The following is a 19555-nucleotide window of genomic DNA, read 5'->3' as shown; positions in this document are numbered from 1 at the left end:
TCACACTGCAGCCCGAAGCAGTAGTATTATTTTTGCCGTGCGACCTGTATATGTTCTCCAGCGTGAACTGCAAATGACCTGAAAGTGTTCCGCATGCGCAGTAGAGGGCCCAATAACGTAAGCCTTCTCAGTGTTTTCCAACCGCCATGAAAAAGAAGAAATGCGCAATGTTTGCGGAAGTAAAGGTGGATGCAAAGGCTGAAGCATAGCTTACGTTTTTGAAGTTGTCCGACCGGAGTCAGCACATTAACAACTTAATCTTCATTACGGTCCGCCATGGTTGTGGTTTTCTTCCTGCTTGAGCGTAGTGATGGATTAGATGAGGCGTCATGTATCATTTCGACACATACGTAGCAAAACTGTGCCGATTCTGTCGATACTGTGTCACTCAGTACTGACACCTGCTGGACATTAAAAATTCCTACAGGCAACATAGTGATTTGATGACCTAGTCCACGTGTCAAACTCAAGGCCCGCGGGCCACATGTGGCCCGCCATGTCATTTTATGTGGCCCCCCCAGCATTTTATAGGCTGATGATTGACTTAAAATTGGTTTTGAGCATGAATTGACTACAAACTACATCTCCCATAATGCATTCCGATTGCTACCAGCCAACATTACGGCTTCTCGCCACTAGAGAGCAGCAGAGTCACCTCAAGCTGCTTATTGATTTTCCCAGCGAATAAAACTGAGACATCGACAAGCTAACATCAAAACGTCCAAGAAAAGAAAAATCGACTTACAAGTAAGACTGTGAATGAAGATGTGTGTGAGTTGGTGTCAGGGCGGCAGGTGGCGCTAGACTTTTTTTTTGTTATCCGTTATCTTGACCGACAACATTAAAAAAAATCGGTCCTGTACTATTTTTATCCGTGAAATTACAATCATATTAACATCGACTATTTAGTCGCATTTTATGCGGTTTATTTAATATTCACAGTGAATCCAGATCCCATCACAAATTAAGAAGATAAATGCATCTACATTTTTCTCCGTAGTGACAAAAACCACTGACTGAGGCCCCAATAACTTTTAATAAATTAAATTAAGCGAATTTACTTAAATTAGCATCACTTCACCCGCTGGGGTCTGAACGCACTTCCTCCTGGTTCCCATCTGCAGAAAAATCTGCGCTAATTCATCAGTCAGTTGGATCTGTCTGATCCAAACAGATCAACTGAACTCTGTGAGTGTTTTACCCAGCGCGGTCCGGTGTGCGCTTTTACCAGGATTTATTTATTTATTTATTTATTTATTTATTTGCGTGGTTTTGCTTCTCCGAAACGGACAGATGTTACGTCTGCAGCTCCTACAGAGCGCCGCTCTCCTGGGTAACATGCACCAAGTAGGCTCCATTTGTTAAAACCGCTGGATGAGTTACTTCCAGCGGTTTCTAATTCTTCGCAGCGGCGGAGCCGCGTCCGCAGTGGTTGAGCAGCGCACTGCGCATGTTACGGTCTAATTAACTTTTGCATCGTCATTTATTTCCTCAAGATAAACTCCTCAAATGGATTAACACAACCAGGGGCGCAAGTACATATTATTCAGGTGGATGCGAAAACATAAATGAACCACTTTTAATTTTGAAGTGTTGATTTTATTTTTGAACCCTTATTTATTGTAAAGTGTTGATTTTATTTTTGAACCCTTATTTATTGAAAGTGTTGATATTATTTTTGAACCCTTATTTTATTTTGAAGTGTTGATTGTCTGAAAGACCTTGCACATGAGTTGCCCAATACGGGGTTTGAACCGATGACCTCAGCCTTGCCAGCACAGTGCTCTAACCCGCTGAGCTAACTCACCTACCTTACAAACTGTTGAGTTTCCATGGATTTAAGAATAACTAACATGATCTTACCACAATGAAAATTTGATAAAAGTGCTTATATGCTAATGTTTTTCAAAACAACATACATAATATTTTATTTTCCAGAGATTTTGTATCTGAAGTGTTGATTGTATTTCAGAGATATTTTTTTATTTTAATGTGTTAATTTTATTTTTGAACCATCTTTTATTTGTAAGTATTGATTTTATTTTATAGCCATTTAGCCAAGTCTCTGTAGAACCATTTGTCTCTGCTAATGACATCTTCAATACAATTTTTTGATCCCAGGCTTAGTTTATGGACTGTAATGTGAAATTAGGCACAAGTATAAGTCTGACAGTTTGTTCACCAAGTTACTGTGGTCTCTGAGAGGATCTGTGGTATAAGTATTTGACTTTGTTCCATGCCCAGCATTGACATCAGTCTCTAACAAAATGTGGATCATCTACCAGGAACAGTGGAACAAGCATGAGTTTCTATAGTGTAGTGGTTATCATGTTTGCTTTACACGCAAAAGGTCTCTGGTTCGAAACCAGACAGCAACAGATTTTGCATGTTCTATACATCACAGGTGTTTACTAAAGGTCAAGAAGGGCTCTGTGGTGTCATGGTCTGTACTCTGAATCCAGGCATCTGAGTGCAAGCCTCAGTTGAAATTTTCATGTTGCATCTCACATCATCAACTTTGGAACCTCAAACTGAAACAAAGCAGAGAAGTTCAGTTCCTGTAGTGTAGAGGTTATCATGTTTGCTTTACATGCAAAAGGTCTCTGGTTCGAAACCAGACAGAAATGGTTTTTGTAGGTTATGCATCTCTTGGGGTGCAGTGAGACAATAAGAGTCTTCCCCTTTCGTGTTCCAAGCCAAGTTGATTGGTTCATTTGCCAATCGACTTCAATGTAGGCTTCTTTGAAATCAAAGTTACTTTACTTCAATTACCAATTGGCAGTTCTATGGCATAATGCACATGTGTCAAACTCAAGGCCCGCGTGCCACATGTGGCCCCCCAGCATTTTAAAGGCCGATGATTGACTTAAAATAGGTTTTGAGCACAAATTGACTACAAACTACATTTCAACCAAAGGTTTGTAATGCTCTTCCTAACCAGACGCTCCAAAGCGTCCGGTCCATAACTCTTCAACACGCTGTCAGCTCCCGGTCAGAAAGACGCATTTAGTTCAGAGTCCATGAGATGATATTCAGAAAGGATTTTAAAAAAATTTGATTTCAGTTGCCTCTGAGACTAAATCTTTGCGTAAAGTCTATAATGTCTGCCCATGTGACTTGTTTTTATTATTTGTTTGCTTACCTTTAAACAACTGATTTAAATATTGTAATTTTTAAACTGAGCAGTAATTTTTACATCCATGGAAACTCAAATGTAATATTTAAAAGTTCAATACATAAAATCAGTTATTTAACAATATGAGGTGTTTAATTTATTTTTAACATTGTATTTTCATACATTTATGCTAGAGGTGCCCAAGTCTAGTTTTCCAGAGCTACCATCTGCAGCTTTAGATGGTTCCTTCTCTAACACACCTGGACCATTGACTCATTATAAGACTCTACAGAACTGAATGAGGGAAGTCAACCTTTTGTCTGGGGTGTTTCAGCAGGGATGCACTCCTGATCTGTACCGTCAATGTGGCCCGTTGAGGGGGGCCAATATGCTGAAGTGGCCCTCGATGAAATTGAGTTTGACACCGCTGATCTAGTCTATACCGTCAGGATCTTTTAGGAAAATTAAAATAATTGGTTTGCTGCATTCAAACTCAAAAGGGCATGTTGCAAGAGGTCTTGCAGTGCTTTTCAACAATCCTCCCACATTCAAAGACAGAAAGCCTTTTTGCCTTCACAGTCAGTGAGTGCGTGGATGCCTGACAGAAAATAACAAAAAAAGGGGAAAATTTCCCCATAGATTTGGATTTTTAAGATGATTTTCTCAAACATTTTCAGTTTAAATTCATATTCAAACATTTGTCTTTAATCTATGCTGGTTTTTGTACATTGTCCCTATTTCATCTTTTTGAAGCTTAATATGAACTAAAAAAAGATGCAGAGCTTTCAGACCTCAAATAATGCAAAGAAAACAAATTGATATTCATTTAGAAACAACAATACTAATGTTTTAATTCCTGAAGAGTTCAGAAATCAATATTTGGAGGAATATCCAGGAGATTTTCAATGGAGTTCAGTGCAGTGGGCTCTTATGTTCACTTCTGACAAGAATTGTGAAGTGCTACAACTATAAATAAAAATCCTACAACTCTTGTATGTAATGCAGATCAATTTGTAAAATTCTGATTATCATAAGGTTTTGAAATATATCCTTCCAATAAAATCTGGAATAAATGCATCCATTTTCTTTTTGCCATTAAAAACCAAAAACATATCTGTGTTCTTTTAGCATTTTATGACTGCACAACTAAAAGGTTGTCATGTTTGAATAAGCCATCTGTGAAATGAGGTGGCAAATTTTAGGTCAAACCCAGAATAAAATTCTGGGAGAAATCAATGACACTCTGGTTTTTATGTGACCATAAACTAACAACCTGCTTTCTGGATATTGTTACAATGCTGAAAGTGCCAAATAAATATCAGAATGTCATGTTTTTGTGCTTAAAACATATGGCAAACATAAGCAGGGCATGAGATATTTTTCCTGATACTGCTGAAGACATTGAAGTTCTTTGTGGACATAGCAAAGCATTGTGGGTATCCTCACCAGAGGATACCAATCTACAAATATTTGAGGTGCAGCCCAGCTGTTTGCCTCAGATAAAGGTTAAGGATGAAGCAGCTACTACTGAATTATGGATCACGAAGAAGACAGAGCTAGAAGAGTCAGTTGGAGCTTTTGATGCTCGTGTGTCTCCGCTTGCTTGATTTTTTTTTTAGAAGAGGATTGTTGCAAACCTAAAAGAAGTCAGCAGAACAGATTCAGGACATTTAAATCATTCTTGTTTCTATAAATCCTAATTTTTACCCAATGCGGACGATCTAAAATAAGAACAGAAGCGGTTTGAGTCATTTAAAACCTGTATTTGCATAATCAACATCTGCACTTTTCAGCATATGAAACTCACATACAGTGAAAGAATGAACAATAATAATGTGTAAAATATTAGTAGAGACAGGAACATTTCCAGTTAGGAACCTGCAGAAAACAAAGAGTAGAAATCAGAATGCAGGTTTCAAATATTTCAGCAAAAACTGAAAAGACAAATTGTTACAAAAGGTTTGAGATGTGTTCAGAAATAGAAAACAATTTCATCAAACTTTCAAACCAGGAGAGTTTTCTACAAGTCTTTATTGGAATAATTAGTGGAAATGTATGCTAAATCTTTAGCATATCCCTCATTATGACTGGATTTCTTTTTAATCACAGACAGCCTATGCAGTGGCTTGCAAACTTGCTCACACCCATTGAACTTTTGCACATTTTTTCCTGTTACAACCACAATCTTCAAAGGACTTCATTGTTTTTTTATGTGAAAGACCAACACAAAGTAACTCATGACACAAGAAAATGATGAATGGCTTTAAATAAAATCCCATCAGGGGTCTTTGAACATCTCGGATGTTCCACTCCATCATCCAAAAATGGAAACAGTATGGCACAATAAACATACCAAAGCACAACTTTCCACATAATACAGCTCTGCCTTCCAGCAGGGAGAAGCTTAATGCTCTAGAATGGCGTAGTCAAAGTCATAGCCCAAATCCAACTTGAAATTTGTGGCAAAACTTGAAAACTGCTGTTCACCTACAGCATCTGAGAGCATGAATTATCTTGCAAAGAAGAATGTGCAAACCTGTCAGAGACATGATGTCTCATCAAAAGTCTTTCAGATGCCAGTTTTTTCTTTAAAGGTGACCTATTGTACTTCCTTGATCATATCAGAATAAGTTTATGGGAAAGAAGAAATGTTCGTTACATTTTTTGGTACAAAATCATTCTTAGATATTGAGATTTGAGCCTGAATGTTTACACTCATATGTGAAAATGGCTGCAAATAGATGCACAATTATACAACCGTACATCTTTGAAAAGCATAAGTAGAGCCTCCTGCACAACCAGCAATAATGCAGCCAGTGGTTGATGGAAGGTAAGTCAAGAACAAAACACTTGTCTTTTCCAGCAGCCATTGCACAGAGCACTGCTGACCAAAACTGTTGGAGATCCACTTGGGTTGCTAGGCTTCACTAGGGTTGCTAAGTAACGGGGCAGTGCCGGCTGATTTGTGACGCTACTTTCAGGATGTTTTTGAAATGGCTCACTTTCCACACACCAAAAAATTTTATTGCCAAAAACCAGAAGCAATAAAAACTCAAATCAAAGAACAAAAATGTGCAAAATGTGAATTTTGCATAGTAGGATGGCCTAAGATTACAGAAAATCATGCATCATTTTATTCCACTTAACAATTAAGTACTTACTTAGTGTTGGTCCATCAGATACATTAAAAAAAATAAAATAAAGTCAAGTTTATGATTGTAATATGAAAAAGCTCAAGTGCTATGAGTATTTCTGCAAAGGCATCCGTCTTCTCAAACATTTTATTATGTTCAATAATTATAAAACAGGATCAGTCAAAGCTGTGGTAAAAGTGTCAACTTGGCTAAAACATTACAAATAAGTCATATCAAACCGTTTTTCCTCCACAGTGCCTCTGGTTTAGTAAACTGAAAAGTCTGAGTTTGAGTAAAGAAAGGAAAAATCTTGTCAAAAACTAGAGTTCAAGCCGACCATATGAAGCCATCGTTGTTAGTGAGTTGTATCCAGCGGTGCAGACTCGGTTCAGGGATCCACGACGGGAATCGTGCTGACCTTGTTGTTCCTGCTGATCCGCCGCTCGGGCCGCTGCCTGGGCAGTTTGGTCTGGATCAGCTCCTCTGGCGTGTTGCCCAGCGGAGGGAGCAGCCTCTTCTTGCTGTTCCTCGTCTCAGGAAGCCACTGAGGCGGCAGCTCGAAAGGTCCGAAACCGAACTGTGGAGAGTCCTCTGCTTCTGTGGGCGTAGCGGGCGCCACCTGCGACGAGGAAGTGTATGCGCATGCGTGAACGGGAGAGGCCCGAGCCGCTTTAGCTGAAGCAGGGGCTTCTTTAGTGATGACCAGCCCTGCAACAGGGTCCTTTGGTGTGTTCACTTCATCCTTCAAGCTTCCCAGCCTTGACCCATCCTTCTGGTTTTCCTTGCGCTCCGAGTTGCCTCCTGATGCTTGAGAAGGAATCTCATTCTCCGCATCCTCCTCCTCTTCCTCCTCTTCAGAAGGTCTAAAGATTTGCTGTTGGCCGATGTTAAACATCTCTAAAAGCTGGCTCCCAGAGCGGCCAGCTGTATCAAGGCCCACAGGCTCCCCAACTGGCCCCTCGCCCGCAATAGACGCCAATCTGCCGGTGGTGACCGCGTTTCGGCGGCTGTAACGCCTGTGAATCCTGAACAGCAGATCCATGCAGCTGTGACGGGCCGAGCGGTTAACCGTCAGGAGCAGGACTGGGTTGGTAAGAAGGGAAACCTTGGGGAGCCAAAGGGCTGTGAGATAAAGTGAGACGGGTAACTCTTTAGTGTCTGCAAAAAGAGTACGGTAAACCACCAAGGCTCCGTAGGGGGCGCTGCAGGCTGAGAAAGCCAGCACGGCGGCCAGCAGGGTGGCGTGAAGCTCCGCCTCTCTCTGCGACACGTACGGGATGGAGATGCTGTTCTGCGGGGTCCGCAGCGCTGCGATGATCACCTTCTTCTTCTGGCTGGCACTGAGCGCTCTGCGGATCAGGAGCATGAACAGGAAGACCAGGGCCAAGGGGAAGATCACCGTCGTGACGTTGTAGATCAGCACGAAGACCACGTGACCCAGGGAGCGGGCGTGGTCATCGGAGCAGGATGAGGTGACGTAGACGTCGGTAACGTTGGTCACGGCAAACACGGGGAGGCTGGCCAAGACCGCATGAACCCAGATGTAGATGACCAAGTCTCGAGATCTGGAATCGGAGATTTTCCTCTCTAGCGGGTACAGAACTGAGTAGTACCTGCAGACACAACGACAAAGAGTCAGTGGTATCAAACTCCATTTTCATTTTGATGACAAACGTCCTCAAGGGTCAGTTATACAAGAATGGATTGATGAAACTGTAAAAAATATTAATAAATAGTACCTCTGCATTCAATAAGTACTTCCTAAAATTAAATATCAAACATCTTTTCAAACTAAAATTTCATGTTTGTTTTTGTTTTTTTTTTTTTTTTTGGTAATCAAAATCACAAATCATGGTAATTTAGAAATTTTTAAAAACGAATTTTGAAATATTTGCACTTATGTTTGATGTCAAATATGTTTTATAGTCATTGACCATGTTGATCATGGACTAAATCTTGAAAACGCTGAGCCAGAAATGTAGGAGAAGAAAGATATACTGCCACCTGCAGATGGGAGTTGGTAGCCTCAAATGGGTTTGACCATTTTAGCCGAAAATGTGCAATAAAGTCACAATTATGTATTATTAGCGTTGATTTTGCATGAATTTCCACAAAAAACTGATTGTCCATGGAAGTATGCAAATAAAACTGCTATGATTTGATTGATAAAATAATGTTTAAGCACACAACTGTTATATTGAAGGTAATATTTATGTGGTCTGCAACATAAGCTCCGTTGGGCCAGATTTGGCCCACGGGCCTTGAGTTTGACACATCTGATCTAAGAGAAACTGTGATTTGTCTCTTCATGTCCCAAAGGTGTAACCAGTTTAAGAAAACTGAAGGTAGTTTGAGGGTTCTGATGTAGTTTAAGCCGTTTTCTACTGTGAAAAAAAGGCCTTTTCATTGAGCCGAGTGTCGTCTGACTGCAGTCACGCCTAAAACGGCTTACGAAAATCTCACTTAAGAGGATTTATGTGGAAATACAGATAAGCAGAGTGGAATTTTAAAGAGTGAATCTGTTAAAAAATATATCCACATCAATAACAGAAGGGTTCAGAAACAACATGTATCCTGTTGATGTGAAGTTAGGCGAGCAAATCAGAAATTCACACAATCTCCTACTGATGTATGAGCTTCAAGTGGTTTTACAGGGAAGACAGAACAGCTCCAACATAAATGAATCCATTATATTTGCTGCAAATATTTTTAAAAATGGCTAAGAGGTGAATTTTTCTGCACCGATGTGTAAACGAGCCAGGAACTGTGCAGCAGTCTCAACTTGTCTGTATATCTGCAGCCTTGATTACCCTTCGAAAGAATAAATAATTAAGTGTTTTGATATTTTTCTGACTGCGGTTGCTGTGGACCCAACACAATCTTTAAAGCAGTAAAATCCAGGTTGAGGCGATGGTGCAACAATGTAGCAGCTGACTGCAACCACAATACAGAAAGTAAGCCAATGAAATAAAGCAGAGAAATAAAGCAGGGATTCTTTATAACCTGTTTTTTTCGGAATAAAGAATAATATTTATTTGGTTCCTCAGCAGTTAGTGTGAAATGGCTTTTTCTTGCTTCTCTGTCACACACTTTCAGCGATAGGTTGGGAAAATTAGTAACTCCTGAATGGTTTGACACATTTACATAAAAATAGAATAGCATGGATTACTACATGCCTGTAATGTGCTACATTTATTGTTGTGATTATTAAAAGGCTTTATCTCACGACTATGCACCTATTTTTAGTGCTTTGTGTATTTCTGAAAATCATGACAGTCCTTATTTCCATCAAATAATTTAATACACTTATTACTTATTAGCTACGTTTGCATTTTAATGATTTAAAGACATTTAACACATTTAAAATTAACATTTAATTATTTTTATTGCATTCACATTTCAACATCTCAAGTTAAATTCAATAAATTGTTATACAGTTATTTCATTGGTTTTCACAGAATAGATTAAAAAATCATTTATGTACAAGAATGCAAAACACTTGCCTAAGGTTGCCAGCAGGGGGCAACGTAGTGGGACGAAGACAGCATAATAAATTTCTGATTTAAAAAAAGCAAGGAGGAAAACTATAGCCAGAATACTGCAAGAATTTTTTTTAGAAATTGTGTGCAAATTTGTTTTAACTGATTGTTTTTTTCATAGGTGCATGCTAATGTAAGGTAAACATCTGAGCAAAGTTTCCCACGGTTACTGCTTAACTCTTTCCTTTATTACTATAAATCTAACATGAGTGAGCTGAGAATGATTGTCATTTGTTAATTTATTATAAGGCTTTAAAAAGCTGTTAACCACAGCAGAAAAGAGCACAGAACAGTTTTTGCTGCTAATGAAGCTCCTTATCTCTCCCTTTTGTCTGTTTCTACTTAATTTTTGATCCTGGGATACAGGAAGTTTTGTTTATGCCTGCAGGTAATATGCTCACAGCATGTTTATCTGCTTAACACAGATTTGTGGCACATCTTTGATCTAAAATCGCAGTCGACACCAGAAGCGATACTCAAAGTGTTCCCACAAAACTCAGCAGCACATTTTCGCATATTTCCACAGAAACAAACAAAATACATGTTTTTGTGAATACTAAAAATAAAAACAGGTGCATTACAACCTAAATTTTGTCCTTCCACATAATTTTCCATGTTATAGGAGTAAGTGTTTTTATAATCCAGCTCAATGTGAAAATAAAAAATATATTTTGGCTACTTTTATGCAGACTTATCAAAATTTTAGACATGTATTTAATTTTATTTTCATTTCAGGGCAACCCTTAAGTGGAAACATGACACAGATGCGCTTTCATGAATCAATTTGTATCCAGCAAATACTTCTTTTTCTTTGCTTTTTGCCTGTTCCTCTTCTTGTCTGACCAACTGTTTACTGCTTCATTATTTATTTAGCTGAACAAAGTGGATGCTCGATTAACCAATTCTGACAACTAAAAGGACAAATGCGATTCCATTTTCCAAGTGAGATAGAACACAGTTAAATTTTAAAGACAGTGTGTGTGACTTTATGTGGGTAGCAGCTGCTATCTTTGGCTGCAGCACTTAAAGCTGCAGGGAGGCTGGGACACATGCAGAATCAATCCCAGGGCGCAGAGAGAGGCTAAAGGACTATTCTGACAACCTGAAACATTTTTTAGCTCTTATTTGTGGCTATATTATAATATGTAGCTCACCCTTTTCAATGGTACAAAAAAAACATTCATTTTGGGAATGTTAGCATCATGTGTGGACAAAGTGAAGAGCTCAAATTACATTTGGTGAAGTGAGCAGGGGGTGCTCTTCATCATTTTTCAACTACGTGTTGACATTTCGGTTGTTATGGCTGGAAAAAAAAAAATTCAACTCCAGGAAGAAGCTTTTATTTCAAGAACAAACACAATTTACTGTAAGTAGAAGTGCTGTAAAGACACATTTGCCCCCATACAGATTTCGCCTATTTTTCTTTCTTTTAATACATGAAATAATCATCTGAAAAAAAATGCATTTCGTATTCACTCTGCATCAAATTAAGATTTGTGCAAGGGCATTTCTTACATTCGCAACACTTTATAATGCCTTCCTGCTTTTAAAATGCAAAGACTAAAACAAACGAATAATTGTGTGTACCTGTCGAGTGCGATGGCGCTGAAGCTGAGCACAGTGACGGAGCAGAACAGTTTATGCAGGAATTTGACGACCTTGCAGAGCAGCAGAGTGTGAAGCCACAGGCAGCAGCGGGGACTGGCCCCCAGCGCCACGTCGAAGGGGACGCACACGAGTCCGGCGCAGATACCGGAGCACGCCAGGTTCTTGATGAATCGTTTGGTAACCGATTTAAAGACACTCGTGCAGCAGGTGCACCACAGCACGGTCGCATTACCTGCGGAAAGGAGAAAGGGGTAGAGAGTAAGATCAGACTTCCTGTTTGCCTGAAGTGATTTATTAAGCTGAATCGGTTTTAAACGAAGTTAACGTGAATATATCGCGGTTTGGCAGATTGTAAAGGTCCGTTTACAACTGGTTCTTAGACTTTGTTGCCCGGATGACGCGCGAAATTCAAATGGGGTCTGAATTTCGCGCTCATATATATTTTTTGAAGTATCTCAAAAAAAGTATACGTATATTTAGAATATCTTGAGGATTTACCCGGAGTCGAGGCTGCAGACCTCATATTATATAGTGAACCAGAAGAAAGCTTTAAAAAGTCTGGAAGAATAAAATTATTTAGTTTAGGGTTGGGTAAACAATTAAGGATGAAAATAAGCATTAAATTGCTGTCGACTAGTTTCTGCTCAGGTGAGTAGCGAGTTGTGCTATTTTAAGTAATTAGTCTATGATAACAATGCTACTGCTAACAACAACAAGCTAACCCATGTTATTTCTATGTGCTTGGACCTACTTGTAAATAATTTATTTCTCTTCTGTAAACCCAAATTCATGCGGGAGTTGTATGTTAATGTTGAGTCGTTCTGCATTTCTACAATGTAGGTCAACCATTCGGTATTAAAACATGGTTCGTGGCCAGAGACAGCGGGGAAACATGTCACAGCTCACTGTGACTGCTTGCCTTTCTCAGTAACTGTCCAATAAAATGCCTGAAAATACAATTTAAACTATGAGATCGTCACCTGTTCGAAAGCGGAAACTCTGGCATTGTTAGTTTCTGCACCTCCTGTTTTTAGCCGCAGATTGTTGACACACTTTTCTCATCTTTTTTTACTAAGTTTTTTTTTTTAATTAACTCCCTTGTGACCAACTAGCTTTGGAGAACGAAAATAACGTCTATTTCTCTATTAGAAAGGCTGAGACACAGACTTTAGGCATTTTGAAGCTGGATCAACAGAAGTACACGTTTACTTCCTGACCTCATTTGCATTGCATGACGTTGGTGCTACGTCATTTGAAATCCAGCAATAGAAATCGTTAGAAAAGCAAAAAAATTAAAAATTGTAGCGTTCATAATTTCTTAATGAATAAATCAAAACGACCCTTACATAAAGCATTAACTGTTCATTTCTTTTTGTTTTATATTTTGGTACGACAATAAAATGTGCCTTTATATTGAGAGATTATTTAACATTGTTAATCTGTTAATTTTAACCATGTTTTACGTCATAATCTGGCATCAACCAGCTGATATACATGAAGTCATATCCTTGGACAGCAAAGTGCTGTGTGGGATCAGCAACATGTTGTTCTGATGCGTTAACAAGAACATCCCACATGCTCCAAACAGCTGCAGGTTGCTCACATCATTTCTCCCTGAACACCGATGCAACAGCGACTCGCTCACAAAATGACGTCTTGATGCAGACAGACAGCAATTTAACCTTCATCCTGCTTTTTTTTTATCTCTGGCTTGCAATACTCACCTTCCACTTGGCAAACACCGTGACAACAACCAATAGAGATAAAGACCAAACACTAAAACTGACTGTTCTTTCAACCCGTCAAATGCCAGTCCAACCAGAGCTGCTGCAACATCAGCATAGAGGACAGTTTGTGTTTTCTCTGGGTTCAGAGTTAATAAGATGCTCTCAGTGAGACGCCTCTATGTGTCTAAAGGTAGCAGCACAAGCTATTAAGACCAAATGTGTGACTCATTATCAACGCATTTAACAGCTCCTTTTTTATTATTATTGCATCCGAGTGGTGTTTAATTACTTTATTTCCCGCGGCAGAAATGTTTTGTGAATGATGAGCAAGCAGATGGCTAAAACACCTAATTTTTTCTCTTAGTTCTGAATGAAGCTGTTGCTTTTTGTGCTGTTCTGGCTACACTTCACCAGAAAAATGCACCAAAGGAACATACACAATTTGTTATTTATTGTTACTGTTATAACATTTCTTGGCTTTTTGGTTGTGATGCTTATAGCATTATTTTGCAATGATGCTATAAATTTACTTTTAACTTTTTTTTTAAAAAAAAGTGTCCCAACTAGAACATCGGATTACAAATAAAATGATTAGATGATGGTATTAATTTCACTAATCGTTTCATTTTATTCTTTAAAATACAACAACTTGTACATAACTTTATATTTTTGTATCATTTTTGGACAAATAAAGTCAGATGATCTGCTTTATTAAATACATTTTTATTCTAATTTCTGACTTGAATAATTGTTTGGATGACTACTTTTTACTGAATTGTAAAAATTGGACTGTTCTGTTACATAAATATGATTGAACTAGACCATCTAAGCTTAGTTTGGTTGTGTCATTTGGTCATTCTTACTTTTTCCACTGATATTTCAGTAATATGTTGCACCTTCTACCAAATCTTGAGATTTTAACCAGTCTTAGGAAAACAGAACTTATTGTAAACAATCAGATTACCATAAACAATTTTTATTGTGATTAAAGAATAGCCATTGCTGAATTTATTGCTCTAATATTAAAGGCAGACACTGAAAATGAAGCCTCATTTTCAGTGTGATGCTGAGAGCATTTCAAGCCGTAACTGCTCCTATTTTCTCGGCTGTTTATTGCTTTCATTTTGTTTTCCATTTATGAATGAGACCCTATGTGGAGCATTGAGCCACAATAAACATTATTCTATGTTATTGTCAGACTTTAAAGCACACAAGAGCTTTCCTCCTGCAAACAATATTGATCCTTAACTACTGTGCACCAATCACCTCAAGCCCTTTGCCTGAAATAGCAGGAACTGGTTATCTTCTAATCGAAACAATAAAAATAAGAAGGAAATTACATTGTTTTGTAAATTGGTTGATTTTTAATTCCGCATTTAGTGTTTCCTCATAGAGGATCGCCTAAACACCTAAAAGAAGAAGCAACTAAAAAAGATTCAACTCAATCATTATATGAATTACATATTAAGGTGAATCTGCTTATGATGTCTGCAAGTTCAGAAATATATGCAAAAAATGAGACAACAAGCTAAAGATTTAAGACTTAAAGTGACATATTTGTCTGTAAATCATTAATATAAGCACTAGAAGTCCAGCTGATTATTTGCAATGTTTTCAGGAAAGGAAGAGTTCACGTCTTTTTGATCAACACCCGAGTTCAGATGATTTTCCACAAGTGTCCAAGTGAATCTGGTCCATTTAAAGCCACCTGATGGAGAACGGGAAAAGCTGATTTTAGCCGCTCGTATTCGGGAGCTCATTCTTTCAGTTGTTGTTCGTATCTTTACAACTGCAGGTGAGGGCTGGAATGCAGGTGAGTCAGTAAATCAGGAGATTTGCCTTTGAACAACATTGCTTCAAACTATGCATCAAAAACAAGATGTCAAAATGAGCGCTAGAAAATAAAACCTCGGGTTCCCTTATCCTGGCTGCTCCGCCGACTGCAAATTTCTTCAATACGTCCTGAAGGTCATAGCAGCGAGAGGACAATACAACCTCAGACACCCTGAGATTCCCAAAGCAGACACTCTGCTCTCCATTAAGAGGATCAGAAACGAGGGGAAATCCCGACAGAGCGGAACATGCCCCCATTTTGCAAAGCACCAGTTAAACGTCTGCAAACTTTGAGATGTGTCATCACATGAGCTGGAATAATTTAAATAAAAATCGTGGGATGTAATATCTGCAACTGGTGAGAAGGTACAACTGGTACCACAGTGGGACTGAATTTAAAGCACAAAATGTTTTCTCCACCTCTATAATACTGTTGCATTAAAATAACATGCATTTGTCTGGAGAATGTACTTGAAAAGCAGTAATAAAAGGCCCAAACTGAAAGAGATTTATACAGAAAATATTAGATTCGTCATTTAGATGCCGGCAGCTCTCAAAACGAGATCCATATGAGGAAAATGTGAGGAAGCTGCAGGGATTATATTTAAAAAAATAGGCATGAATAGTCATACACAAAAAAAAAAAATATGCAAAGGTTGGGGAAGCCATTAACTTCACTTAGTGGAAACTGGAAATGCATGAGGAATATTCCCATTTTGGACCTGATGGAGTATTCCCAGTCCTGGATTATTAATCCATGCATCGCTACAAAGCCTTCCTGTTTCCTTCAGCTCCTTAATGGTCTGTCAAACATACTGTTGCCATTCTATCTGATGCTCAATATGCATGTGTCTCTTACTGAAGACGACCTTTTCTACACAAGTTTATGGTGGAAATAAATCATTTTCATTCATGTAGCTCCCACATTATTACAACATGGTTGTGCAAAACATTTCCTCCGTCATGTCAAGGAAAATCTTTCTCTTCTTTTCAATTAAAAGCATGTTTGACTTATTGGTGTGTTTGCATCTCAAGAGCTATTAATTTGTCTTTGACCTTGATGTGGTTTTGAGCCAAAGCCATGTCATTTCATTCTGTTTTGAAAAAAAAATGTTTAAGTCAATGGAACCAGCGTTCATGGTTCAAATGGGAACTTTGTGGCCTCTCCAAAAACATCCAGCCTCTGACGAATCTCATACCTTCCCTTGTGACACACAAGCAATCTGGTGCAAGTGTGTTTTCAGCTCCAGAGAAACACGATGTCACGACCACATCCGTGACAAATGACACATTCATTTGCAGATTTCATTTTTTGGCCAGAACGTTTATGCTTCTGGCTGCTTTAACAGTGTGTATGTCAAAGCCAGGATGTGATGGAGGTCCCTCAAGGCAAGGCAAGATGGTTTGAACAGTTCAGACTCAGGGTAATGTCATAGAAAGAAGCTTAAGAAAGAGGCGTTAAAATGACAACATTTGAGAAAAATGTTCACTTTGTGGATGATTGAATATGCAATAAGTGGACGTACCAAGCAGCGACCCGATCAGGATGAGAACCTGGACGGTGGTGGTGAAGTCCCGGTAGGCTTGCTCTCGGACCAGGCGCTCCTGCTGCTCCTGCAGCCCGGTTCCGTCTGCAGGCGGACTGCTGCTGCTGCTGCTGTCCCACCGGCCCGATGCGTTCAGGAGATCCAGCCAGAGGTGGGCTGCTGTGAAATTCACCGCACCGTCCCCCACCGTAGCTGCCCGGCTCCAGCCATCCATCTCGACCACGCAGAGATCCTAGATGATTATTTCTAAGTAAGGTTGGAAGATGCTGGCCACGGGAACTACAAAAGCATGTCCACGGAAATTACGGTGAAAAAAAAATCAGAAATGCAGAACGGAGAGCTAGGAAAATACGTGCAGATATGTAAATAAAACGTGGAAGAAGAAAAAAAAATAAACTGTAATCACAGCGCAAGGTGAACCTCAGCTGCAGCTTCCACCCATATTTCCCCATTAGGGATGCATAGCAGAAAATACAGGTCAATGAAAGCCATGCACGTTGTGGACGGCTGGATGGTGCTCCCTGACATCCAGAGCACCTACAACAACACCGGGCTGCGAAATGTCCACGCAGCGTGCGCCGCCAAAAACACAAACCCCTCTCCTCTGATCGGCAAAAACATCGTGGCTGCAGGCTGGTAGCTGCTGTTTCCTTTACAGACTGGATGGTGAGGAGAGACTGCGACCGAATCCGGAATCTCCCAGCGTGAGATGAAAGAATGGAGAGGAGAGGAGAGGACAGCCCCTCCTTCTGTTGTTGCACCGAGAAACTCCACAGAATCTTATGAATGGCACGCAGCATGACCAAACTGCATTCCAGTTAAATTATGACGATGATTGGACTGTTAAACACATCCCACAAGATTAATCCACCGGGGTTTTATTTAAAGCAGCAAGCCAGACTTTTCTGTAAGATCATCAAACTCATCTTTAGTGGCGGTTCATGCCCTGGATGAGCCACAGAACCAATAAGATGGTTGATTGTTTACCTCCATGACGTAGAACACCTGTGTCAAACTCAAGCCCCGTGGGCCAAATCCGGCCCGCCATAGCACATAAGTCTGCTTAAATATTAAGTTATTAATCACATCAATGCATTTTTTTTAGCTGTTTACTGCCAAATTATATCAATCAGTCCCTCCGGTTTCTTGAGAATTATTGTGGAAATTCACGCAAAATCAAACTTTTTTGCGCGGATGTAATCGGATCCTTTCTGTTGTGCAGGTTTTATTGAATGATTAAGACAGGGGTCGTCTTTAAAATGGATGGCTTCTCGATTTATTCACGAAAACAACCGTGTTACAGGCTGCCCGCTGCAAGTCCTACACAAAACAAAAGTACATGACAAAAATAGAGTTAATTCCTGCTTTTTTGCGATTGTAGGTTCACTGGATATTTGTGATAACAAAAATTAACTTAATAGAGCTATAAATAAACTGGATGTAATTAGATGAAAAATAAACAAATGACAAAAGAGGAGGAGCTAAGGGCGCAAACAATTTAACGACAATACCACAGAAGAAGAGATGAAAAGGAGGGGCTTCCCATCTTAAAGTAACATGGTTAAAACAAGGACAGTTTTAAGAGGTATTTCAGTCAGGTAAGAAACAATACGAATAACCGACAAAAATAAATTTTTGTGTAATTATAATAAAAGAGAAATATAACCAGGGTACACCAATACATAATTGGGAGTTTATTGCAGATTTTTCTCAAAATTAGTCAAAAACTTTCTTACTTGTACTAAACAGCTGCCTCAGCTTTAATTGGTATCAGATTATAGTCCATGATCTACATAGCGAGGAATAAAAAGTCACATTTACTGTCATAAATAAGTGCAAATATTGCAAATATTTCCAAATTAGCTCCACAAACACTTTGATTTTTATTGCAAAAAAAAATCACAGAAAGAATCACAAAATCCTGGAGGGACCCAAATGATGTTCAATAATAGTAATTAATTTTAAGGATGTTTTGACTGAAGGGCCATGTCAATAAACAATGTAATGAGTCCCTGCGCCATGTGGACAGAGAAACGGATTGTTTTAAGTGCTCTCTTATTTTTCCAGACCTCTATATGCAGCTATTTTAACGGGCTTGTATTTGTATTCTTTCTTGTTTGTTTTTCTGGGTGTTTTTTATTGATATATTTTATGAACAAGATTTTTAAATGTTTAAAGGCACACAAAAGGCAAGGGAAGTGCATAGATATCGAGAAAAGTGAGCCACAGTAAAACATATTGAATTTCACCTTCAAAATAAAAAATCTTCAGAGATCATTTCAAGTAAATCTGTTAAAGGAACTATAAGATGTGGTTGGGGTCAAAAATGTTTACAACAGAACACCTGTCCCCCCCAAAAAACAAAATTGTGAAAAATTTAATGTTTATGTCACTCATTTCAGAAATCTAAACTTCTGGATAACTCCAAATTGAGTCTCTTGGAAAATCTGAACTCTGTGATATAGTTTAAATTGGAAGCTCGTGGAAACACCCCAGTCAGTTAATTAACTCAAAACACATGCAGGTTTCCTGAGCCTCTAAATGGTCTCTCAGTCTGAGTCATTAGGCTTCAAAATCATGGGGAAGGCTGCTGACTTGACACATGTCCAGAAGACAGTCAGTGACACCATGATTCTTTCCAGCGGCCATTAAGTGAGAGGCAGGGCAGCCTGGACTGGTCACCAGTGCATCGCAAAGAGACAAATCAATCTAATAGAAGTTTTTTTTGGACCATGTGAGAAAGTTGGAGTACCTGGGAAGAATCCATGCAAACTCTTTGCAGAAAAACCCCAGCCTGGGATTCGAACCCAGGACCGTTTTGTTCTCTAATTTTCCAAAACACTGAAATTTTTGTTTTTTATGATCTGTAATACTCAAATCTTACAAGTAATATACAAATATTTCACTCTATAAGAAGAATCTCATGACTTATTTTCAGACAAAAAATATCAAACTTTATGAGATTGTGATTTTTTTTTTAAATGCACCTACAAGTTTAAGTGAACACCAGAGGGAAAGAGAAACGAAAAATGTCATCTCAACAGTGGGAAAA

General features: G+C 38.9%; 1 protein-coding gene across 1 annotated transcript; it reads right to left on the bottom strand.

Annotated features, from left to right (window-relative positions):
* Positions 1-6117: 6117 nt before the first annotated feature.
* Positions 6118-17691, bottom strand: gpr176 (G protein-coupled receptor 176). The gene is made up of 3 exons (XM_015006342.2): positions 16483-17691; positions 11376-11628; positions 6118-7862 (listed from the first exon to the last, which is right to left on the bottom strand). Exons 1-3 carry the CDS (start codon positions 16715-16717, stop codon positions 6638-6640), a joined length of 1713 nt encoding a protein of 570 aa, XP_014861828.2. The 5' UTR covers positions 16718-17691; the 3' UTR covers positions 6118-6637.
* Positions 17692-19555: the final 1864 nt, after the last annotated feature.

This window comes from Poecilia mexicana, unplaced genomic scaffold (assembly GCF_051168715.1).
Source record: "Poecilia mexicana isolate PSO_F unplaced genomic scaffold, ASM5116871v1 scaffold_21, whole genome shotgun sequence".
Taxonomy (NCBI): domain Eukaryota; kingdom Metazoa; phylum Chordata; class Actinopteri; order Cyprinodontiformes; family Poeciliidae; genus Poecilia; species Poecilia mexicana.
This window is presented reverse-complemented; position numbering and strand designations above follow the sequence as displayed.